A 26470-nucleotide genomic window follows, 5' to 3' on the forward strand; every position below is an offset into this window, starting at 1 on the left:
CTACTGTTCCAGTGCTGTCAATCAAAAACATTAATCAATAGAGGCAAATTCCCAGCCCTTATGGAGTTCATATTTGTGTGTGTGTGTGTGTGTGTGTGTGTGTGTGTGTGTGTGTGTATTTGTAGGGGAGACTAGGAATGCAGTTTTGGATGTTCAATTTGAAATATCTGTTAGACATCCAAGTGAAGGTATTGAGTCAGAAGGTGATTGTATGTGTCTTGAATTCAGAAGAGAGATTAGGGATGGAGAGAAAGCAGAGAATCAGCATTTAAGTGAAATTAAAACCATGAGCCTGATTAAGATCATCTAAGGGGAGGGAGTGAGGAGAGAGAAGAGGACTGATTCCTGAGATACTCCAATATTAAGAGGTATAGGAGAAGAAGAGGAACCAGCAAGAAGACTGACAAAGAGTGGCCAATAGGATGGGAAAGAAACCAAGGGAGTATGATGACTTGAAAGCTAAGAGAAGCATTTGCAGAAAAGGAAATGATTAATGGTGTCAAATTTTGCTGATGACTCAAGCACCATAATTGACTGAGTCTTAAACATGCATTTTTTTCATATTTAACATCTTTGAAATTAGAATGAATTTTACTGTTGAAGACGTGACAGTTTAATTGGAATATGAGGTAATGTCTTAGATTATAAGTAATATGACATATAAGGACTAAGAATTGAACATTGGATTTAGTCAAGTGTAGGCCGTTGGTGACCTCAACCAAAGGGTTTCAGCGTAGGGAACAAGTGGGTTTATAAGCAAATGAAAGGACAGAAATTGGAATGTTGACAACTCTAGGTTGCACTGTAACAGGGAACAAGATTTGAGGTAGTAGCTGGAGATGAAGTCGGGGTATAGAAAGTGCTGATGGGACTATCTCTGTAGAAAGGGGACATTTATGATGTAGAGAGAATGGCTGAGTTGACCAATGGGGACAGGATCGATGGCGGAGGTGACTTGAAGGAAAGGAGAGCAATGGGGCATTTGCCTGGGTAGCTGGGTGAGACGGTGGCGCTGTGGGGTCTGTGGACACTACTTTCACTGCTTCAGTTTCCTTACTTAAGTAGAGGAAGCAAGGTCATTAGCTGGCAGGGGTAGCAGGGAGGGAGGGTTAGAATTTAGAAACAAGAAGAACGTGAGATGGTTGTCTAGGAGAGAGTGAGAGTGAATGGACCGGGAAAATATAGAATGATGATGAGGCAGCCCTGAGGTTTGGTCAGGAACTTGAAGTGAGACACTTGTGATTACATGATTTTCTCCAGCCTTCAGCTACTGTAGGGTACATGTCCCCAAGAAGGTTCAGCATTGTATTTTAACAGGGATATGATTTTGCCAAGGAAATGTGTATGCCAGGGAGATGAGGGTATGCACAGAGCGGAGTTCTAATGATTGAGAGTGGAATCTAAGCTGAGTAGGGAGCTTGCTTGCCCTCCCATTCTTCCTGTTCCTGTCCTAGTAGCTCTAATATTTACTCACACTAAAGCAGAGTGGCCAGCACACATGGCTGATGAGCTTTTGCGTTTCTCTACTTTGATAAAGTGTCTTCTCTCTTGCTCTCACCACAGGTTCACTCTCATTATATGGCGGGGCTGGGCTCATGAGGCACAGGTCACCAATTGGTGGGGAATGGCAGAAGCGCCACAGAACTGCTGGAATGGTTCTGACATTACATGCTTCTGTCAATAGAACTGCCATTAATGGTATCTCATATCTATCTATCCCTGTATTCTTTCACCCCAAAACAAATGAAGAGTGCAAAAGGGGACTGAAGCTAACAATATCTAATATCTAAAACATTTTACTTATTTCCATTTTTAAATTCTTTTTTTCATTTTTTTAGGCACTTGATGAATTAATAAATAAAGGCTTGCCTCAAATTCTGGTTACACTTGGCCAAAAACATCTCTTAAATAAGTTTTCTTTTGTTAAAGCATACTTTTTAATAAATGTGGCTGCAACAATAAATTGTGTCCCAGAAAATCTGTTGAAAACTGTCTCCCATGGATTAGTTCCCGAGAAGAGCAAAGCAATCCTCCAGAACTTGAAAGGTAATCTTTTATTTTATTGTTTGCTTGCTTCTCTTTCTCCTCACTTTCCCCAACTACTCCCTACTTCACTTTCAATAATCTCTATGAGCAATCTAGTATATATTCTTCTACATTTTTCTCTTATCTCACTAGTGACACATATATGTGTTTATGTTTAGGTACATGCATATCCATATCCATTCATTTACCCTCATATCCATATACTTTTCATATAGTATATACATATAAAATAAGATTTGTCATTTATACAAATGATGTGTTTTACATTTTTCTGCACCTTGCATTTCTCATGCAGAAAAGCTTCACTAAAACCACTCTACGTCCACTGCTTTGCTTTGGTTCACTCTATTGGCTGTGCAGTATTCTATGCTGTGATATCCCACGGTTATGCAACCATTTGCCTACTGATATGCATTCATTTTGTTTCTAGAGAATAGTGCTAAAGCGCTACATATCCATATGATATATAGCATATATTTCTGTGGGATAAGAAACCCATGGATGGGATTTATGGACCACAGTGTGTATGTATTTTTCAAATATATTAGTAGTCACCATGAAAATAGTTGTTTTTACCATTAAGTATGAAAAGCTAACTGTGGGTTTTTCATATATGTCCTTTTTCAGATAGAGGAATTTCTCTTCTGTTCCAAGTTTGTTGAATGATTTTATCATGATAGAATGTTGGATTTCATTAAATGCCATTTCTGAGTCTGTTAAGATGATTATATAGTTTTTGTTTTTTTATTCTATTAATATGGTGTATTACGTCAATTGATTTCTGAGTGTTTAACCGACCTTGCTTTTTTGAGATAAATCCCATTTGATCACGGTGTATAATTTTTTGTGTGTGTTGCTGGATTCTGTTTGCTAGTATTTTATTGAAGGTTCTTGCATCTGTATTTATAAGAGATATTGGTGTGTAGTTTTCTTGTGGTGTCTTTGTGTAGTTAGTATGGGAGTAACACTGGCCTCTGTTTTAAAATGTAAGTTTTATTATTATTCAGATATGGGGAGGCCAACAGATCAGGAGATGACTGCCGTTGAAAACATAGTTTGTTATTTACAGCTCCCGAGAGAAGGGTCATGCCACATCATGGAAAGACCACGCAGGAAGCAGAGAGAGCAGTGAGGAAAATGTGGGCCACTCTCTTCCTAGGGTGTCTTATGCTCTGATACTCATCGCAGGGTTCTTCCATACCAGTCTCCAGGCATTTGTTTTCTACCTCTGTCTCTCTCTCTCTGTCTCTCTCTCTCTGTCTCTCTGTCTCTCTCTCTGGGACAAGACTCAGTCTCAGATCTTCCTGCTGGGCTTTCCCAATGCTCAAACCCTCCCTTATACTCAGCTGACCCCCAGCTCCAGAACCTCCTCATGTAGGAGAAGAGCCAGGTAGGTGGGAGTTGGAAGAAGAGAGGACGTCAGGTGTGTTCAGTCCCATGTTATTCTAGACTCCCTCTTCCTACTTGGCAAACTTAGTCTTTCAGGTGGATAATTTTTGAAGTAATTCCTTGTAGTTTTTTTCTCTCTCTACTATAGGAAGTCTAGAAGCCTGGTTTACCAAAGCAGGCAAACTCTGTGATCTAAATTCCCTCAGTTCTCCCTATCTCAAAATAAGGGCCAGCTTCGGGTTGTGGGTGGGGATTTTGAGATATTTGAGAATTGTCGGATGTGCTGTTTCAAATGGTCTTACGCTCTGCTCTTGGAGCAATGAGTTTGTGTAAATCAGCAGAACTGATGCTTCCAAGGAGATCTTATTGAAACATTATAAACATCTGGATGACCTAAAATACTTTGAAGACCTTAAGGGGTTCTGGAATTCCAGGGGAGGAACCAGTACTTTATATCAGTAGCTGGTCACTCAAATAACATCACTAAGCATCCAAAAGATCCTTCCAGAGTTGTCTGATTTGCTGTAAGAATCAATCTCTGTCTTCTAATGTGTGATGTTTACGAGACTATTTGATATAGCAATATATTTCTATATATCATTGTGGGTTTTTTAGCATTAAATTTATGGATAGTTTCCCAACTAATGATGAGTTTTATAAGCTAGAATTAATATTTAAACCAACCACAGATATCCTTGGTTCCTCTAAAATTTTGTGTCTTATAGAGTTATGTTTAAAGGATGATGGAGGCTCATTTAGTCGTCTTACAAAAGTGAAAGATGATTTTACTCTTATCAAAATAAAGGTAAGTTTCAAATTGTTTTCAAATCATGATAAATCAGTTACCAAGATGCCCACTATTAGGTCATGGACAAGCCCACTTTCAGGGTTGTGCTCGCTGTTAGGAGACCAGGTAGCTTTTCTCGCATAAGGAAGGGTTGGGATGAGAGGGAGTCTACTCCTCATTAGAAAAGCAGATGCCCAGAGGTGTCAGACTTTGACTTTCCAATTCAATTAGGTGCTGCAGAATATATGATTCTTTATTTGATGGGATTTGAATATTCCATACCCTGTGTCTCATTTCCTAATAATAATAATGATGGCAACAGCAACAAAAACAGCTACCACTTATTCAGTGCTTACTACATGATGGGCACGTTGCATGATTATTTGCACAACACTATGATGTAGGTATTAATCATATTTGAAATATGTTGCACTGAACCATGAGAAAATTGAGGCTTAGACAGTAAGAAATTTATTAACGTCATGCAACTAACAAAATACAGATCATGTTATTAACCATTATACAAATTGTCCTAGAACTTGTATAATATCTACTGCTTTCTACAAACAAGATTTTAGAGACCTGTTCCTTGAAAGGTTAGTTGGTCCCTGTTTATTTTGCCATGTCAGGTTGCTATTTCCTATTGATTACCCACTGTGAAATTTCATTATCTTCACATTACCAGTTAGGTGACCATGGTTTAATTCGAAATACAGTCGATCCATATTATTTGCAGATTCAGTATTTACTAATTTGCCAATGGTAAAATTTATTCGTAACTCCAAATCAATATTTGTGACTCTTTCGTCGTCATTTGTGGACATAGGCAGAATATAGAAAACTTTGTGTATGTGCTGCCGAAGCGAGCACAGAATATAGAAAACTTTGAGTTGCCCAACACAGTCATTCTCAGCTGAACTGAACAAACCAATGCTCTGAGTTTGTATTTCCACTTCCATACTATAAACAACTGTCCTTTTCATGGTCTGTGTATTGCCACTTTTTTTTTGGTGCACTTTTATGCTTTTTTGTTGGTAATTTTGAGATTTAAAATTACCCACCAAGTGTAGTGTTGTCTAGTGTTCCTAAGTGTGAGGAGGCTGTGATGTGCCTCATGGAGAAAATAAGTGTGTTAGATAAGTTTCAGTCAGGCATTAGTTATAGAGCTATTGGCTGTGAGTTCAAGGTTAATGAGCCTATAGCATATATTAAATAGTGTGTCTTTAAACATAAACACACATTAAACAAAATTACATATAGATCAGTTGACAAAATATGACCAGAGGCCCCCAGGAACCTATCCTAGTATTTTCCATAGGAACAGTGGTTCAATATTTGCTAATTCAGTATTTTCAGCAACTTTATTGAACATAACTGCTCTGAATAAAGTATGTATGAGCATCAGCTGTGCATACAATAAAGGGTAGCTGTCGTATATGCTTAGTGTTGCCATTACTTTCCTTTTATTCTCTGTTGCCTTTTTCCTCTTCTTGAACTCTCTCCTCTGATCATGATCAAATTTCCTTTTTGGTCTTTCATTCATTGCTACCTTTCAGTACATGAAAACTAGTTGATGAATATGGATAAGACATTATTTGTATTTCTGAACTGATGTGATTGTGTGGTATTCTTTCTTTAGTCTATTTTACTGACGGAAGCTGAAGACAAGCTAAACTTCCTTGTGTTGGAGATGGAACATCCAGACCACAAGAACTTCTCTCAGTGTTCTGTGGGCGAGCTGGAGATAGTGGTGGAGGCCAGGCTTCAGCTGGCTGCAATTGCCCTGCAGAGACACCGGGCTGCATATAGGTGAGTCCCTTCAGGCACAGAAGAGAATTTCTTCCTCACCCGATTTGTTAAATATGTCTAAATTTTATTAATTCCTAGGTTAATAGAACATACTTGGTTTTTATTATTCAGGGGAGTTTTTGTACATTATTACTCTTAAAACTACAGACTGAAAAATTATGTGTGTTTTTCTGTCCTTGACTTTCTTCACAGAACTAAAATTCTATGCATTAAACTCCTTGCATTAGATTCAGAATATAGAAGCGGGATTAATTATTTAACAGTCATTCTCTCAAACAGGCGAACCCCTCTGTAGTTGTTGAAAGGGGGTAATCAATTCCGCAAAAATCCCCTTTTGCTTTGATTGACACATGCCATCATCTCATCAGTGTGAGCCTTGACTGAAGTCCATTCCACGATTAACCATATCTATGTTTGATTGTTTTTTGCTAGAGTCAATATAGCTTTGGAAATTTATTTTTTGTGGTTTCTAAGCAGTGATGAAAATCCATAAAGTCTGTTTGGAGTAGTGATTCTCAAAGTGTAATCTGCAGATCTCTAGGGTTGTCCCTGAGAAGTTTTCAGGGGGTCTGTAGGGTTAAAACTATTTTTATAATAAAACTAAGGTGGCATTCGCTTTCTTCTTGTATTTGTATTTGCATTGATGCTGCAAAAGCAAAACCTTTTGAATCAAAGAGGTGTCACCAATCATACTGGTAGTCATTACATACAACACTGCCACACCCTTGCAATTAAAAACAAAAGCCACTTTCACTTAAGAATGCCTCTCATGAAGCATTAGAATCTTATATTTATAAATCCCTATCCATGAATCTACTTTTAGTATTCTGTGGGAATATTAAATGAGAAATATACTTATAGCAGTTCTGCTGCATATCAAAGTCTGATAGGAGCTTTTACTATATATAGAAAATAAATAACGTGAATAGATAGATAGATAGCTAGATAGATAGATAGATATGACTATAAAATATATAACTATCTTATTTTCTATAGAAGAATATAGAATTCTTTTCTCCAAACAGTTTCCCAGACAGCAACAGCAGCCCTAGGAGATATTTTTTTGTCATGTACCTTCCTTATTTCCCCAGCTCTCCATATATCTTAGGCCCTTTTGGTATGGAAGGTGTGAGTGATTTTTTTTTTTTTTTTTAGGGAAGAAGAAGGAAACTAGAAACTAAAAATTACAAAATGGCCACAGAAAAGAGTGTCATAATAGAACTTTAATTTGAAGACCAGATAGACATATGCAAATAACGTGCAAGTGAATCAGAATCGCTCCTATTTTAAATACATGAACCTGGCCCTTGGGACAAAACCTGCAAAAACTTTGATGTGATTGCCTTTTTGTAGCGGAGTTGTCATTTGGGGAAGCCTACTGTCAAGATGAATGAGTTTTTCTGAGGTGAACTTTACCCCCAACGAGCTTCTGTTTGGGCGCTGCTGAAAGTGTTGGACAGTCTCTTCCCCAAATGATGGTTAGCTTGACATTTCATGATACTTCTAATAAAATTATATGTCAAGGAAATTGAAAGGCACCTTCCCTAGGGTGACAGGGAAAGTGAGCCACATGGATTTTTAGGAGAACAAACTGACCATTTTTGCCATGAATGTTAATAAGAAATAAATGGGATCAAAGTTATTCAAACTATATTTCTACTTCTTTTAGGGCTGTCTCAGAATCCTGTCTTTTTTTTTTTTTTTTTTATAAGGGTTCCATTCTATTCTCCTTTCTATTTAATTTATTGTCCAAATGGGATAAGAGTTGAGTCTTTTAATTTTGTGTCAGAATGAGACTCCCTTCCTCGGGGACTTTAGACTGTTTATAGTGGGCAATCCTCCTACACTTTCTGTCTCTCAAGTGGGAAGGAGAAGCTAGAAATTTTCCATTGTGCAGCTAAGCAGTACCAGGTGGATTAGTCCACGTTCATATGCTTGTATTTTATTCATTAAGTTTTGGGGTTAGCAAGATTCCAAACCACAGGCCTCATTTCTCTTAAAATCAGAATTTGGGCTTTAGAATCAGAAGGATGGGATCAGCACCACTTTCTTTTTCTAGGGCCCTCTAGTAACCAACCTGTGCTAGCCTCCGGAGCCACTTGGTAAACAAAGTGCCACAGAAATGTGTGTATCCTTGAGGGAGGAAGGGTGTGGGGCAGAGGAAATTTCATACCTCAGTACATAATGAATCAGTGTTACCGTTTTTTTTTTGTTGTTGTTTTCTTGTTTGTTTAGTTTTATTTTAAGTAAAAACCAATATATTTATACAATCAGAAACAATACCTTAGAAAATATTCTGCAAATATCTATACCATTTTAGTGATTTAGTAGAATCTTGGGAATTTAGAATTCAATAATTGCAGAAAGTTTTTTATTCCGATTAACAACTTAGAAAAAAAATCAAGTTAATATCCCCACCCCTCCTGGCTAACTCAATAAATAAATAGTGATAACAGCTAGTATGCACTGAGCACCCTTCATTTGCCAAGCACCACTGTTTGCTAAGCACACCCCACTCTCACTAGAATGTCAATTCCATGAGGGCCGGGACTGTATCCATAGACCTTAGATTTATTCTGGCTCGGTACTCAATACATATTTTTGAACAAGTGAAAGAATAAACACCTCATTTAATCCTTACAATAATCCCATTTCAACACTCTGGGAGCCTGCAACAGACTATACATTCTCCCAAGCATCTATGGACACTGACAAAGCTGATCATATACGGGCCAGAAACCTCAGTAACTGACCCAAAGGGGTTGGCATACTGACCGTAGACCAAGGATGAGGGAAGCCTCTGGAATGTGTATCTGGAGAAGTGATGTGACCCGATTTACATCTTGATAAGATCGCTGTGGCTGCTCTGTGGAAACCAGGACTGCAGGGCTAAGAGCCATAGCTGGGAGACTGGTGAGGAAGCTGCCAGTCATTCAGCCTGGACAGGGTGATGGCTTGGACAAAGGTGTTAGCACTGGAGGAGGTGAGGTGAGGAGCTGCTGGCTGGTATCAATATTTTGAAGGTAAAGCTGACAGAACTTGTTGATGAGTTGAATATAGAATGAGTCAAAGAGAAAGCAATGGTGATTCTGGGCTCTGCCTGTGGGATGGAGGACAGAGAAGAGCACTGGGTTTGGTGGAGAAGGTGGAAGAAAAGGAATCTGCTTGTAACCTATAAGTTTTCTAGGGCTGCCGTAACAAAGTACCAAAAATCAAGTGGATTAAAACAATAGAATTTTATTGTTTCACAGCTCTGGAGGCTAGAAGTCCCAAATCAAGGCATCAGCAGGGTCATCCTCTTTCTGACAGCTCTAGGGGAGGGTCCTTCCTTGCTTTTCCTAGTTTCTAGTTTGCTGGCAATCCTTGGCATTTTTTGGCTTATAGATGCATCACTCCAGTCACATGGCCATCTTTTCCCCTTGTGTCTTCACATCGTCTTCCCTCTGTGTATGTCTGTTTCTCTGTTCAAATTTTCCCTTTTATAGGGACACCAGTCGTATTGCAATAGTGTCTACCCTAATGGATTCATTTTTAACTTGATTTCCTCAGATAACTACCATTCTGAGGTATTAAGGGTAGGATGTCAACATACCTTTTTTGGGGGGGGACATAATTCGCCCTACAACACCTATTAAATATGATTGTCTATTAACTGTTCAAGTGGACATATCAAGTGGGGAATTAGCTATATGGGTATACTGTCCATTTGGCTTTTGCCCAATCTTCGTATGTTATTAATAACACTGTGATAACCATATTCAGATGTATAGATTGTTCCATATTTTGAATTTTGTTTTGAGATAGATTTTCAAAAGAAGAAGCCTCTTGATACATATTTTTAAATATTTTGAAAAAGTGTGATGTCAATTATAAATTTATCATTTAGGAGAGGAAAATGTGATGGTTTAAAGTGCAGACAAATTTATACACAGAATAATAGGAAATACAAAGAATTCCCATTTCCTAGATTCTGTTTTCTTAATTTAGTACATTCCCCTTCTGGTACTGTTAGAAACTGATTAAGTAATAATTTAGCTTTAGAGTTTCCAAGTGTTTAGCATTAAGTAACATAATACTATAACCTCAAAAAGCTAGAGAATCACATTCTAATATAGATAAAATGCATATGTGCTCGTTAATTAGGGAGATTGTCAGCAAATTTTGTTTTAGATCTTGGAAACTTTCATTTATTTATTCTTTTATTCACTCACTTTCATTTAAAAATATTTTTTAGCTTCTGTTATGTCCCAACCTCTAGATTAGCTATGGAGCAATTTACAGGCAAGTAAAGAGTGTAATAAATACTACACGGTTAAGACCAGGGTACTATTGGGGCATATAGAAGGGGTACCTAACAGGTTTTGGGGAAGATGGGAGTGTGGGAAGAGCCTTAGGAAACAACAAAATGCCACAGTGTAATACCAATAACATTTAAAATATATTCTCTGTTTTAGTGCTGCAATAGTATTTTCCACACTTAAACTTCTCCAGGATTCAAAACTTTCTAAAAAGAAGGAAGTACAACCTGAAACAGAGAGTTGCATCTCTCCTAGAGCTTCTGTATGTATGAATTCAATGTTTATCCTTATAATATGTATTATACAATAATTATGGCAAGCTAGAAAATTGTCTAATTAATTAGTTGTATGAAACAAAAGGGTAAAGTAGAAAAAAGCATTGAATTCAGAGTACAGATATCTGTGGTTAAGCCCTGTTTATGCTATTTATTAACTGGTATATTTTTGGCAAACTCCTGAAACTTTAAAAATAAAATTTAATTAAAAATTTTAATTTAAATCTCATTTGTGAACTGATGGAATTGGATGTAATAGTCACTAAAGTCCCATTAGATGTATAATTACAGTATTCTAGATCTGATTTCACTAGCAAATGAAGTTGTTTCACTTTATTTTGCTCTTCATTTCACTTTTCAGTTATTACTTCAGCATTACCAGAATGACTCCAGTGTTATTTCCTACTTTGGATTTCTCATAGTTAGAGTCTTCCACAGTTTATCTCTCAAACCTATTTGACAACTGGTGTTGCATATTTGAAATTTTATTGGCTTTTGATAAGATCAAGTAATTTAATAATATAGTATTGTTTAGAATTAAAATATAAAGATTCATCACATAGAATCCTTACTCATTATTTTAAACTTTACTAATAAAATTGTTAATATCTACTGTCATTACAAATAAGTAAAACTAATTGTCCTAGAGACTCATTTCTTACTCTATTAAAAGCAATAAAAATGCTAAAAAGCAATCTAATTCTAAAAATTGACTTAGAAGAATGGTTGTCAATTAGGAGCTATTTTGCCTCCCCAGGGGACATTTGGCAACTTGTAGGGACATTTTGGTTGTCACAGCTACAGGAGGTGCTACTGGCATATAGTGCATGGAGGTTATCGATGTTGCTCAGCTTCCTATAATGCACAGAACAGTCCCCCACAACAGTTGTCTGCCCCATAATGTCAGTAGTGGCAAGGCCGAGAAACCCTGATTTAGATGGTGACTTGGTTTTTTAATAGTAACGGGGAATGTAGGCACTAAGAGATTAAGGTATGTGGATGGGCATTTTTTCTGTATTGCTAATCTAAATACTAGACTCCTCCATTACTTGCTGTGCCTGGTTGCTGATTCGTTGGAGATGAGCTGTCAGAGATGCATAGAAGGAAATTCCTAGAACAAGTGGGCGTTGTTCTAAGTGACTTTAAAGTTCCCAAATATCTAAGTAATGTTGATTACTGCCACCCCCTGGAAAAAGCTCTCTTTGCACTGCCCTTCAGTAGCTCTGGACACTGGCCCCCCTTTGTAAAGTATAACAATGAGGATGGTAAATCAATTATAATATGTGTTTGGGATGTGAGCAGCATGCAGCACATGGATTAAGCAGCATGGATTAAGACTGGGGGCTCTAGATTTGGAAAGACACAAGTTTGAATCCCACCTCTGCCAGAATATGATGGAGTTTAAGCAAATAGTTAACCTTTCTAGGTCTCAGTTCTCCCATCTGTAAAACAGAAATGGTAATAACTCCTCTTGGGCTTGTCAGGAGGATTATATGAGATAATGTGTATAAGGCGTGCAGCATGGTGCTTGGCACATAATAAACACTCAATAAATATTAGCCTGTATTATTTATTATTATTTAGTCTTTAAAATGATATTTACAAAATTTTTTGAAGATATGGAAACTACTGATAATATAATTTGCCATGAAAAATTCGTACTGCAAAATTCAACAATGAGTATAGAGAGAAAAAGAAAGGCTGAAAAACAGTATACCAAAATTTCAATAGAGGATTGTAGGATTATGGGTGATTTTATATATTTATTTGTTTGTGTATTTTTTATGTTTTATGGAATGTACAAGAATAATTTCTAAGATTAAAAACTTAATGCTATTAAATGATAGCTGATGATTCTTTTAACTTACATTTAGCATTAGGCTAGAACTTTGACATTGTTAAATGGAAAGATAACCATGATTTTAACATTGTTTAGGTCACTGAAAATAAAGACGATAATGAGTTTTTAGATCCTATTTCACTAAATTCTCGAGAATATTTCAACATTCATCTGTGGTTGAGGTGCCGCTTAGCACTGGTGACTGCATTTGTTGCACAGATCCGTGGCATTGGAATCGTGAAAGGTACAAATATCCTATTTTCTTAATCAAAGTTTTTATAAAAAACTGATTAGATGTAAGTAACAGATGTTTTATTGGGATATATTTTATTATAGCATTAGCATTTTATAACTTTCTAGCTTGATCTGTTTTCAGAATAAAAAATTCAGGTTACTAAATAAGAAAAAATCATTTTCAACAGTCTCTTGCACCACTGAAAATGGCACATATGCAAAGCCGCCAAGGAGATTTCTAAATACTAACGTGCAGGTCTCCCTGTCACGTAGGAAGGCAACATAGTGTAAGAGTCCCGAGCACAGTCTCTGGAGCCACCCACCTTGGGTTCAAATGCTCATATCACCACTTCCTTGTTGTGTGATCGTGGCCAAGTCTCTTAAACCCCTATGCCTCGTTTCCTCGGCTGTAAGATGGAGATCATTGTACCTATTTCATAGGATTATTGTCAAAATTAAATGGGTTCAATTTATAAAGTTCTTAAATCAGCCTGGCACATATAAATGTTAGTTCTTACACTGATTAGTAAGTATCTATTTGTAAACTTATCTACCGTCCCATCTCTATCCATCTCCCAAATTATTTCACGCAGTATTATTACCACTTTTGCAGCATTTGAATATACCCTAAAGTACTTCCCCCCCAATTACAACATGTTTATTTTCAATGTTTCATGTAGTCCATTTGTTTTCTGTCTTTGTATCTTCCTGTTCTATATTACACAATATTCCTGTGATGAACGTTGGGGATATTACACATATATAATTTCTGACTTTCTTGGGACGTTTTAAGTAGCTGCATTTGTTTATTTTAGAAAACGATATGACGGATTATGTTAGCCTCATCAATGAAGTGTGCGTGGAAGCAAAAAGTGCAGGCGACAGGGAGCTACAGGCTGAATTCTTGATGCAAGCTGTAATCATTGGCCTGCAAGAAAAGCACTTAAAGGCAGACATCATAACAAACCTTCAGGTAGGAAACTTCATTCACATTGATATTTACTGAAGGATTCTGGTTAGAACAAAAGGAGAGAATTTTAAATTCCATTAGGTACTGAATACATAACAGCCAATATGGCCAGCTCTTGTTTCAGTGAATTGCAAACAGTACGATCAAAAGGAATAATTTTATTTTAATAGGTCATAATACATTTGCTTGAAGGAAGTGAGTTTATTTCTCCTCGATCTTGTTTAACCTTGGTGAGAAGCATGCTTTTGCTGGATGACTTAACAAAAGCTGAGAAATTCAGAGAAACTCCCTCTTCGAAAACAGAAAAATTAAATTTGTTGACTCAGTCTCACAACATTCTTATTGAGCAGGTGAGAATGGTTTTGTGTCTGCAAGATTTAGAAACATATTTTTCTTTTTTTTTCTTATTCCAGACCCCATTAGTTAATTATTACCCATTATAATGTTTCTTTTACAGATGTTAACTTTCGGAGAGACAATAGAATTTCTTTCATCAAACACTGCTTATGCAAGTCCATTACAGCCTTTGAAAAATGTCTATCTCCCTCATATCATGTTACTGGCCAAAACAAAAATGAGAATTGGTAAGCACACTTAAACATATATTACGCTCAAGTTACTGAGTGTAAAATTTGTATGTTGTTTTCAGTCATGCTATCATATGAGTGCATTTATATGGGCAATATTTATGAATACTCAGGCTCTATTTATTTAACTGGTAGAGTTTGATCATTTACTAATGTGCCAGGCTGTATGTAAGGACCTGGGAAGTTATTGGAGATTAAATCAGATGTAGTCCCTGCTCTTAGTGTGGGAGACAGAAATAAACAAGTAAATAAACCATGTGTAGGAGTGCATGTTATATCACATATCACATCATTATAAATATTGTAGAAAAATAAATATTTTAATACTTATAAAATTGAATAAAATACATATTGTATAAAATAAAATGTGTATTTGATAACAACTAGACGGGAAATCAGCAAGGATATAGAAAGCTTATATACAATAGTGAATTATGTGTATGTATATAATTATAAATTGTTAGTGTTACGAAAGATGTGAATAAGATCTGCTGGAAAAGAGCAATGAACGGAGGGCTGCCTGTTTCAGTAGTGTGATTGGGGAAGGCCTCTCTGTGGAGGTGGCATTTAACCTGAGACCTCGAATGTGAGTCAGTAGTTATGCGTAGTAGAGGCAGAGGAAGCAGTGAGGCTCTGAGGTCAGGGCAAGCTTGACATATTCTGGAACTGCCAGGAGACAAGTACAGCCAGAGCAGAGTGGGCTAGGGGCAGCCTATTGGGAAGAGCTGAGCTGGGGATGGTCTATGTTTTAAAATACTACCCTGACTGCTGAGTGAAGAGTAGATTGGAGGGTAGACTTGAGCCGACCAAGAATGGCCCTGGTTAGAGCAGGTGGACAGGTAAGCAGAAAGCTTACATACAGCTCCTCAGAAACTACGGAGGAACTCAGGGACATGTTTCGAAGTTTCTCCAGGACCAATCTGATCTTTGACCCCAGGCTACCTGCCTGGAGCTCCAGGCTCTTGTGCAGTTCAGAGAGGGAAGAATATCTTGTATCAACTCTCTGTTCTAACCTGTATTAACCACGCCTTTTTATTTTCTGTATTTCTGATGCTTTGACATCAGGTGCCTTGCTAACCAGGGAGGACTTTCCCTCCCAGAGTTAGCCAGTTCCTAGGAAATAGCAAACCTCGCTCCTGTGAGCATGCCTTTCATATGCAAACTAACCATTCCAGAGCCCACACCATGGACCTTTATTGGGTTCCTTTATTGTCCTTTGTTGGGCTGTTACATTCCTTGCCACTATTCCCCCCGCCCTGATCACCCTATCAGACTAGTAGCAGAGCCCCCTGAAATTATTCAAACTAGCCAATCCTAAACCTGCTTAGCCTGCTTACCCTACCCAACCAATTCCTTCCCATGAAAACTGTAACAAAAGTTCTCATCCACGGTTGCCCTGGCTCCCTCTACCTCCTGACCAACCCCGGTACTTCCCCTTTGGCCCTGCCTGGAGTGCTGTGCCCCTTCCTCCTGGGAACTGTAGCAATCTGTCTTTTCAATGGCAGTGGTCTCCTGACCTGTTAACCTCATCATACCTGAATAATAATAAACTCTACCTTTTAAAACATTACCCCTGCCTCCTGGAACCCACTTGTCTCCTGCCCCAGCACGTGCTGTCAGCTCAGGAGAGGGCGAGGGTTGGACTAGAATGGGGAAGTTCGGCCCACAGAGGTGCGCGCCAGCCATCATCTGTCCAGAATCTTTTCCCTTATTTTCCATCTGACGCTCCCCCTCATTATTATTATTGATCCTTATTATTAGATGATTGTCATCATCAAATGTGGATTTTATTACTTTAGGTAAATCACTTCACTTCTATGTTGTTGAATTTCCTTATTTAGGAAATTACGGTGGCTTAGCTGACCTCTAGAATTCCTTCCAACAATCTGATCCCATGAGAGCTATTTTTCTGCATTTTTAGTCCACAGTTTGTTATATCCTCAGTATATTTAATTTCTACAAGAGCTTAAAGTACAGATTGTGTTAAATTGTGCAGATCTTGTTAAATCAAACGTATTCTCTGCTCTCCTGCCTTACTAATCTTGAAGATGTGTCACCATTCAGTAGCAATACTGGTACTATTTTTTAGACTTACTTGAAGCAGAACAGCTTGCTTTCTTTTATATTATATTAAATACAGACTTAAAAAACATAACCAAAAGCAGCTTTTTGTCAAAACAATGTCAGTTTCCCAACTTTTTTTTTCACAGCATTAATGTTTATTGAAAAAAGGAGCACTTCAATATTATGAAGCATAAAACACTTGATGTGTTCTCCACAGTTTTCCTTTTTAGTGATAGTATAGACTGCATTGCAAGAATAGAGCCACATAAAAATCATTGTTTTCTTGTGAAAGCATCAGACAGAAAAAAAAGCATTTTCAGATTATTGTTATAAAATAAAAATAAGCATCACAGTTATTTAAGATTATTTTTCCCATTAATTACTGAAACTTGGGCTTCCTTATTAGATGAAAAAGTCAATTACTAATTGTATGATAGGAGTGAAGAAAGTTGCAAGAATGATGCTAGCGAGTGGGAAGATAATAGAGAGCTGAGCCAGTCACCATCTGTCCTCAAAGAGTTATTGTCTAGTTAGGGAGAGAGAGGAAAAAAATAAATAAAACAGTCAATAATTTCTGTAACAGTTTCTTTTCTAATTTTAACAAAAATCTAGAAGACGATTTAGGTACCATTATTATATATTAGTACTATGTTACATAGTACGATATTATATATGGTATGTAGATAGCACATATATTACCTACGTAAGTGCCTCGATGACATGAAGATACTTGATATTTTGTCTCATATTAGTAAACAGCTGTAGTATAATATGAAACAATAATGAAACATAAAAATGGGAGATGTATTGAAATATAAAGTTGTATTGGACAAATGATATCCACATATCTCTCTAATCACACTTGGTAATTGTTGGGGTTAAAGGCATGGACTCTGGAGAAAGAAGTCTGCTCTAATTCCCATGAGTAAGTCATTTAAGTTCCCCGTGTTTCAGTTTCCTCTCCCATCATGTGTGGATAAGAAAAGTATGTACGAATCTCACTGGCTTGTTTTTGGATGAAACAAGTGGAATTTGTACCATGTTTAGGAGGGCACCTAGTTTGTTCTAAGAGCTTTGTAGGTGTTAGCTTTTCTCACTGTTTCATGCCTGGTTACCTTCCTCTCCTGGGCGCCCCCGAGAAGCAAGGCTTCAGTTTCTTCATCTCCCCATTCTCAACAGTGTGCTGTCATCCTATCTTGTCCAAGGAGAAGGAGAGAGAGAGAGAGAGAGAGAGAGAGAGACAGACAGACAGACAGACAGACAGAGAGAGAGACTTTTTCCACTATCCTCCGGTTCATATAACACATTTTGAAATAAAAATTTACAAAAAGTCCTAGATTTCCTGAAAGCTCTGTGTAGGGTGCATAGCATCCCGGAACTGAAAATTTTCAGAACCAGAAGAGACCTCAGACATTTTCTAGTTCTGCTGCCTCATTTTTCAGAGGACACTCAAGGCTCAGAGACACGTAGGGACTTGTTCAAAGCCTCGAATGACATGGGAGCACCAATGACTGGCTCAGACCCAGCACTTCAGCTGGAATCTAGGGACTGTATCATTCTGCAACCCTGTATTGTCTTTCTGTTAATATTCCACTTTGGGGTGTGATAAACTATCCTATCAATGTAGTGTTTCCTCCGGTTGCCTTCTACTTTTTCTCCCAACAGTTCTCTTCTTTAAAATTACCAAAAGATAAGGCAATCATCAGCTGTCAGCCTCAACAACTACATTCTGAGTAGGCTTCCTTGACATTTTCCAGGTCTGAGCCAGGGCTCCGGTTACCTGCTACCATAGCACCCATGCTTTCCCTGCCACACAATTGACCACATGGTATTTTGATCACCTGTCTGGGGCCATTAGCATTACCCATTAAACACTAGGCTCCGTGATTTATCTCTCTTAAGGAGCTTTGCAGTGTCACAGGTTAGGGTGTGGGCCCTGGAGCCAGCCTGCCTAGGTTCAAATCATGGCCCTGATACGTACTAGTCTTGAGACCTTGGGCAAGTTACTTAAGTCTCCCTGTGTCACCGCTTTCTCCTCTGGAAAATGGCACCCAGGCAGACTTGGAGTCATTGCTGGGAGGATCACACGAGGTCCTGCTTGTCAAGTCCTTGGGATGGAGCCTGGCTTGCAGGAAGCACTTAATAAACCTTAGCTCTTAATTTTCTCTTTTCTCATTTTTATCCAGTGCCTACGCACTCAGAAAATATTTGTTCAATAAACGTCTCTCTGTCCGTCTGTCTCTGAGGCCACACAGATGAAATCTAATGCTTCTTCCATACAATAACCCTTCATTATGTTAAGTGATGATGGGACCACACACAAGGATAGCACGTGGGCCTTGTCCTTATTAACAGGTTTAGCATTGAGTTGGGCTGACAAAATATGCATAGCAAGCAACACAAAACAGATTTTGTTTCTATTCTATAGAGCTGAATAGAAACAAAATCGCTACCTAATATATGCAAGTTTTATTGGAAGCAACATAAAACTTCATAACACTTCCAGATGTTTCCCGGTCTTAGGACCACAGAAGTTGTTTTGTAGAGCGTTATAAAAATTTTAGAACTGACAGAGCGACTTGAGAGATTATCCTTTCTTTTAAAAATGAGAAAACGTTGACATTTATCAAACATAAAGTTTCAAAGGGCTACTGTTATAGTTCATTGAAATATTTGGGTATTGAGTTTCTTTCAAAAATTTCTTAGATGCTAAAAACTAAAGACCTCCAGGGTTCTTAGTGGGTGCCTTGCTGTGAGAGCAGTCTAGTAACTTGGAGGCTTATTATGATCACTGTATGCTTTATTATTCCCTCATTATCCAACTGTCTTTCTTTAGGACATACAGCGGCCAAGCAAGTGTATTGTAGTAATAATATAATGAAAAGTAAAAAGAAGGATCCCTCAAAGTGGTTTCCTGCTCTCCAACTTTTTGAACTAGCATTGAAACTCTGTAGGATATCAGCAACAGAAGAACATGAGGTGGAAGCTGAAATCCTTTTTCAGAAAGGTAAGATGTATTTGGGGCCAGAACTATGGTAAAGTTTGTGGAATTATTTTCCTATTAACTAACTAATGGGTTTCTTGAAAATCTGGTTACTGAGTATAAAAAATATAGATTTTTACAAAGGCTTGGTGATGACAAACACATTAATACCTCTGCCAAATTCAGTTTTAGATAAAGAAATTATTTTAAGTTTACATCTAGACAGAAGAAAGAAAGTACTCCTTAGCTTTTTTTATGATTACAATTGCCCCTCCATGTTCCATGTAGGACTCAAAAATGTCAGCATCAGACACTGAGCTATAAATAACGTTACTTAAATAATGCCTGGAAGATGCTTTTTTTTCTGCATCATTTCATTACTTAGCTAAGCATTTTAGTTCATTTGCAGAAGAGACATACCCATTTAAATTAAATTGCTACAGCAGACCTATATTTATAACTTATATACAATACATATTTGCATAACACATTCATATGATTTTATTGTGGCCATTTTATCCATGAGAAAAACGATGATGGTGACGAGTGCTATCATTTATGGAGCATCTCCTAGATGTTAGGCACTGTAGTTAGTGGTTTACATCTCATACTGCTAATTCGTACAACAGCTCACATGGTCGGCATGGCCATTCCTGGTTGACAGACAAGGAAAATAAGGTGCAGTCTAGTTACATAGCTTTTCATAAATCAGCAGCTACCAAATAATAGTGCCAGATGTTAACCTTGGGTAGCCCTGTGCCCTGTTCACATGCTGCATGAATCCTTTTTATAGTAATTATCAGATTTCCCTTTCCTGCCCTTTCGGCTGCTACAACAGTGCCATTCCACCGCCGTTGGAAGGCTGCTGCTCACCGTCAGGACTGGGAGCTGTGTGAGAACTGCAGCATTTGCATCATCCAGTGTGGTTTACAAGCCTTTGCTGGCTTTTAGGACTTTTTGTTTTTAGAGTTGTTTTCTATGATAACTGTAGTAGTAGACAAAGGAAAGAGAAAAATGGGTGTAGAGAAAAGTAATGAGTACCTCAGGAGGAAAGGGAAGCACAAAATAAGGAAATGGAGAGAAAAGGAAGAGGGTAGGAACAGTTGTGTCCAGAAAGCCAAAGGAGGCTTTGACTCATTGCTGCTAACGGAGCCTTGAGACGCCCGCGGAAGAAAGCAAAAGATCTTTACGTATGGCTTCCCTCCCAGCAAGAAACAACAGACAGACAGATGAAAAGGAAAGCAATCCAGTTTTCTGAAATTTCAGCATGCACTATTTGTTCTGAAGTTCTAAATGATACAAAAAGGAAAATCCATCTTTCTGTATCTTTTTCTCCTGTCAGGCAAAATAGAACGTCAAGTATTAATGGAAGAGAAATCTGCAAATGCACAACTTGAGAGTTTATCTGAAGCTATACAACTAAGCTTGAGACATGATCAAAACTCAGGGTAAAGCAAATATCTTTCCACTGTTGTAACAATGTGCGTGTTTTGGTTTGAGCCCCATGTTCTGGTGGTACATTGAGTATTCAAAGCGAAAGTGATGGAAGACCCTCTTCCCACAGCAGGGCTAGTTCACTGTATCCAACAGGTTTCCGGACTTCCTTTTCAAGCTTGTTGCTCTTGGCTCTAACCCAAGGTGTTTAAAGCAATGGTTGGTTATCATGGTGGCCTATTGGACTGTGGCTCTCTTCTAGTCTGCACTTAGATCAATCTCCAGTCAGTCCCAGAATGACAGGGGCCTCCCCTGCATGTGAAATTGTGTCTAAAAGAGAATATGTGGATTTTCATTCTGGTCAGTAGGACTAGGGTGAGCCAACTTAATTCTGTATAAAAATCATCTCCAGATTGAGAGTATTTCACAATAATTACAACTGCACTAACCTAAACGTCCCCAACTGACAGGTCCGATAGTGAACACACAGACCTACCCATAGCAAATAACTTCTTTCTGCATAACTCTATGTGTCTCTTTCAGTATAAATTAGTGTAGGAGGGTAGTTAAATGCTTGATTTTCAAGCCAGGTTCCTCCAGTCCGCACCTTCACTTCTTTACTGCTTTGTTTGCTGGAATATCCCAGACTAGTGTTGGTGCTGGGCTTCATGGTAGCCACAGCATGGAGTGTTGCCAGCACAGGACAAGGTAGACAGCTCAGGTTTCGCCAAGAGCTTCTAATTTCAGTAGGGAGGCAGAGGCTAGTGTATGTGCGGAAAGTGCTGTGAGAAGAGGTGGTGAGTTTGGGACAGATGCTGCTTTTGCCTATTTTCACCTTTCATTAGCTCAGAAATTATTGGCGAATGCTGCAAAATGATTATGAGTGGTGAAGGTATTTAAGAAGTACAATGCTCTATTATTTTAGGTTGATAAGGGACTCCTACCTAGAGATGGCCCTATTATATTTACATCTGAAGAAGCCAAAGAACAAGCTTTCAGTAGAACCATTAACACCTAAGGTAATGAACTATTTTATTAGAAATTTTAAGTTAATTGCCCTTTGAACTTGCTATTTTGGTAACACTGTGCTATTGAAATAATGCGACTGATTTTCCTGTGTGACTTAGAGAAATTACCATGTTCCCCCGAAAATAAGACCTAGCTGGACCATCAGCTGTAATGCGTCTTTTAGAGCAAAAATTAATATAAGACCTGGTATTATATTATATTATATTAGTCCGGGTCTTATATAAGATCCGGTATTATATATTATATTATACCCAGTCTTATACTATGTTATGTTATGTTATGTTATGTTATGTTATGTTATGTTATGTTATGTTATGTTATGTTATATTATATTATATTATACCTGGTCTTATATTACATTAAAATAAGACCGAGACTTATATTAATTTTTGCTCCAAAAGACACATTAGAGCTGATGGTCTGGTTAGATCTTATTTTCGGGGAAACACGGTAATTTATTGCTTGTGGTGACACTCAGATTTGGATACCTCTTTGGATATTTTACATAAAACTCTGGAAATAGGTTTCGTGTAGACATTTTTGTCTGTTAAAATGTTGTCTATGAAATGTAGGTGCTTGTAAATACTGTAAGCTATTAGTGTGAGTTAGGTAATTGCAGGATATGACATACTGCTTGCACAGTAAGGTTTTCATTACTGATGTGGCCTTCAAACAGACCACCTTTTGATAGAGTTACTAATTCATTCATCACATATCTGTTGAGCAGCTACTGTGACCCCGGCAGCATTCTGGAAGGTGATTAAATAGTGTCCAAGCCAAAGTCTGCCCTTGTTCTCATGGACCCACCAAGAGATTGTTTCAGAAAATTTTGGTGTCAAGTTTCTAATTTTTGAGACAGCATAAACATGATTTAAAACCATTAGGCAAATAAGATTTCAGTCAATTGAATTATTCATATGGTAGCTGCCTTCAGTGATAGCAGCCATTTTTTTTTCTATCAAAAATCTATGATTACATAGAAAAGTTGCTTTTTGTGGTGTGATAAACATGTTGATTTTCAGTAAGAGAAAACAAAAATTGTTTTCCTAGAAAATGGCGACACAAATGAATAGGATGCTAGGATAATAATATATCAACTTTTTGGTCTTTATTAGAGAAGTGCTTATAATTAAGAGCTTGAACAAGTTAGAATCTGAATGAAGAGACTACTATAATTCCATACAATATCATCATTTTCTGTGTATCTTGACATGATATAAATGTTTTAGCAAGTCATACAATTACTAGACACACAGAAAACAGCCAAAAACAAATAAAAAAATTCATCCAGACACATTCAAACCATTGAAATATAACATTTGAGATTTGTCCTAATAAAGACAATGCTTCATAAACCCTTAAAAGAAAGCATTATTGTTTCACTTTTATGGAATCCATATAGTGAATAACCAGAGCACTGGTTTGGATTTGAATCCGAGCTTTATGGCATATTTGCAGAGTGATTGGAGCCTTTCCAAGCTTAGATTTCTCATCTGTGAAAAGGAGACAATGATGGTTCGGAGAATTAAACAATGTAATGGGCTTGGCACGTAATAGATACTCAAGGGAACTATTCGCCATCACTATGTAATTTCAGTTAAACATCTACAGTCTATCTTTCTAAAGTATTTTGTACATAGTAGGTATTCAATAATTATTTGTAAGCTAAGTTTACTTGACTATTTTTTGAACATTCATTCATTTATTCATTCATTAACCAAACACTAACTGAGTGCTTAATGTGTGCCAGGCATGTTACTCTCTTTCCCTAAGGGGCACAAAGTCTAGCAAGGGAGAGAAATAATCATATCACAATGTAATGAGGACTGTAATATAATCAAGATATGTCAAGGAAGGGAAGTGGAGCCAGGTAGGGGCTGATTTTGCTTTGGGGGAATGCTGGAGAAAGCTGCACCGATGAGATGAATTTTGAAGGATCAGTAGAAGTTTTCCAAGTCAAGTGGGAAAAAAATCGTCCAAAGAGAGAGACATCAAGCACACGTTTTAAAAATAGATTTGTTGAGGTATGATTTACATGAAATTAACCTATTTTAAGAGTGCAGTTCACAGATGTTTAGTAACTTTACAGAGTTGTGCAACTATCACCGTCAGCCATGTTTAGAACATTATCATAATTCCAAAAAGATCCCTAGTGCCCATTTGCAGTCATTCCCATTTCCACCTCTAGCTTCAGGCAACCACTAATCTATTTTCTGTCTCTACGGATTTGCCTTTCCTGGAAAATTCACATAAATGGAACTAAGCAATATGTAGTCTTGTGCCTGCTTTTCCCCCTTAGCATTATGTTCTTGAGGTTCACCCATGCTGTAGCACGTAACCACAGTTTGTTCCTTTTTATCACTGAATAGTATTCCTTTATATGGATATAACATATTTTCTTTGTCTATTTAACAGTTGATGGACATATGAATTGTTTCGCTCCCCTTTTTTTTTTGCTATTACGATTAATGCTGCTTTGAACATGCATATACAAGTTTTTATGTGGACATGTTTTTACTTCTCTTGACTGTGTACCTAAGAATGGAATTACTGGGTCACATCAAGTCTATGTTTAGCCTTCTCATGATCTCTCAGATTGTTTTCCAAAGTCAGTTCGTTACCAGCAGTATATGAGGGTTCCAGTATCTCCACAGCCTTGCTAACAGTTATTATTATCTATTTTTTGACTGTCCATTGTAGTGGTGTGAAGCAGTATTTCATTGTGCTTTTGATTTGCATTTCCCTGATGGCTAATGATGTTGAGCGTCTTTTCAGGTGCTCATTGGCCATTTGTAAGTGAAACAAGTCAGACAGATAAAGACAAATACTACTTAACGATTTCACTTATATGTGGAATCTAAAACAATAAGACAAATGAATAAGTAAAACAGAAACGGACCCACAGATAATAAAGAACAAGCTGATGGTTGCCAAACGGGAGAGAATTGGGGGATATGTACTTTCCAATTTCAAAACTTACTAATAGCTACAGTAAATAAGACAGAGGATACTTATGTAAGGGTAGACTTATAAGTCAATAAAACAGTATTGGGAGTCTGTATATTTTAAAACAATACACACACATATTCATGATAAAATACTTATGATCTACATTTACAATTATAATCAGTTAATTTTGACAAATGTGCTAGGGCAATTCAATGAAAAATCAATCAATCAATCGCGTAAAAACTCATAACTCAATAAAAAAGATAAATAACTCAATATAGGTTATGGTCAAAGGATGTGAATATGTTGGCATATAGGTACAATGGAATATTACTCAGCAATAAAAAGGAGTTAGGAGTTTTTTATGTATATTCTAGATACAAGTCCCTAATTAGATAATATGATTTGCAGATAATTTATCCAGTTGGTGGCTTGTCTTTTCAACAAATGGTGCTGGAACAACTGGATATCTTTGTGCAAAAAGATGAATTTAAATACTTCCTCACATTTTACACAAATATTAATTCAAAGTGGATCATACATAAACATAAAAGCTAAACCTATAAAAATTCTAGAAGAAAACACAGGCAAAATCTTCAACTATGATCTTCCTTTTCAAAATTGTTTTGACTACTTTGAGTTCTTTACATTTTCGTATACATTTTAGGATACACTTGTCATTTTATGCAAAAAACTGTTTTGGTAGGGATCGTTTATACGTCAATTTGGGGATAATTGCCATCTTAACAATATTGAATCTTCCAATTCATAATATGAACTGTCTCTTCATTTATTTAGATATTAGCTAATTTCTCTCAACAATGTTTTTACTTTTCAGTGTACACATTTTTTACATTTTTGTTAAGTTTATTTTTATTGTGGATGAAACTTTTTCTTAACCTCATTTTCAAATCATTCATTGCTGCTTTATAGAAATACAGTTGATTTATGTGTATTGAGTTTTGTATCCTGTGACTTTGCTAAACACATTTATTAATTTGAGGTGTGTGTGTGTGTGTGTGTCTTGCGATTTTCTGCATATACAAGTAAGATCATGTCTTCAGCAAACAAAGACAATTTCCCTTCTTCATTTTCCATCTAGAAGCATTCTTTTTTCCCTTTCTCTTTCTTGCTTGTTTGTGTGGGCTAGAATCTCCTATGCAATGCTGAACACCTTCCCCATCAAAAAATGCCCACCATACTTTTTTTTCCAGTCCAAATCTTTCTATTCTGAGCTGAAGCCCAACCTCCTCAATAACGCTTTCCTCTCAATTCAAAATGAGTTCTTTCTTTTTTTAATGTCTGTGTCACTAATTGTTCTTTCATTATAATCATTTAAGGTTATTCTGCATTCTTCATTTAATGCCTATCAGTCTTGTTTCCAGAATTTAAGAAGGTAAATGTTAATATAGCAGTAAGCTGGCAACGGCTACCCCAGAGCCTAGGTGGTTTCATTACAGCTAATGACTAGGACCTTTGTGTCTTGAGACAGAGCTGTATTGCTTAGATTCCCCACAGGCAGATCTCTGCAGGTATCAGCCGCCAAGCCTTACACATGGTCTAGGCCAAGCCACATTTACATATTGTATTTCTTGCTCTAGCATCAGCATTATTCACTGTCTTCCCTTTTACTTGAGAATCTTGTAGCCAGAAGTAGAAGAAGATATTTTTGTTACTGTTTCCTTTATTCTACAAATTTGTTGAAGATTAAAGAATTGGCCAAAACACGAGCATCGAAAAGTAGAACCAAGCAGTCTACTTGAACTCTGTCATCCA

The 26470-nt window shown here is 37.2% G+C and overlaps 1 protein-coding gene across 2 annotated transcripts in view; it reads left to right on the forward strand.

Moving 5' to 3' along the window:
• CFAP54 (cilia and flagella associated protein 54) overlaps nucleotides 1–26470 on the forward strand; it is a 252306-nt gene that overhangs the window by 171896 nt on the left and 53940 nt on the right. For both annotated transcript variants that reach the window (XM_019732067.2, XM_019732066.2), the window contains exons 49-59: nucleotides 1839–2046; nucleotides 4161–4240; nucleotides 5862–6031; nucleotides 10486–10591; nucleotides 12541–12688; nucleotides 13494–13651; nucleotides 13819–13998; nucleotides 14106–14232; nucleotides 19136–19306; nucleotides 20625–20730; nucleotides 21642–21735. In XM_019732067.2, the coding sequence (XP_019587626.2) occupies nucleotides 1839–2046; nucleotides 4161–4240; nucleotides 5862–6031; nucleotides 10486–10591; nucleotides 12541–12688; nucleotides 13494–13651; nucleotides 13819–13998; nucleotides 14106–14232; nucleotides 19136–19306; nucleotides 20625–20730; nucleotides 21642–21735 (1548 nt within the window). The remainder of the gene's footprint in view (nucleotides 1–1838; nucleotides 2047–4160; nucleotides 4241–5861; nucleotides 6032–10485; nucleotides 10592–12540; nucleotides 12689–13493; nucleotides 13652–13818; nucleotides 13999–14105; nucleotides 14233–19135; nucleotides 19307–20624; nucleotides 20731–21641; nucleotides 21736–26470) is intronic.

Source organism: Rhinolophus sinicus, linkage group LG02 (assembly GCF_036562045.2).
Source record: "Rhinolophus sinicus isolate RSC01 linkage group LG02, ASM3656204v1, whole genome shotgun sequence".
Lineage (NCBI taxonomy): Eukaryota > Metazoa > Chordata > Mammalia > Chiroptera > Rhinolophidae > Rhinolophus > Rhinolophus sinicus.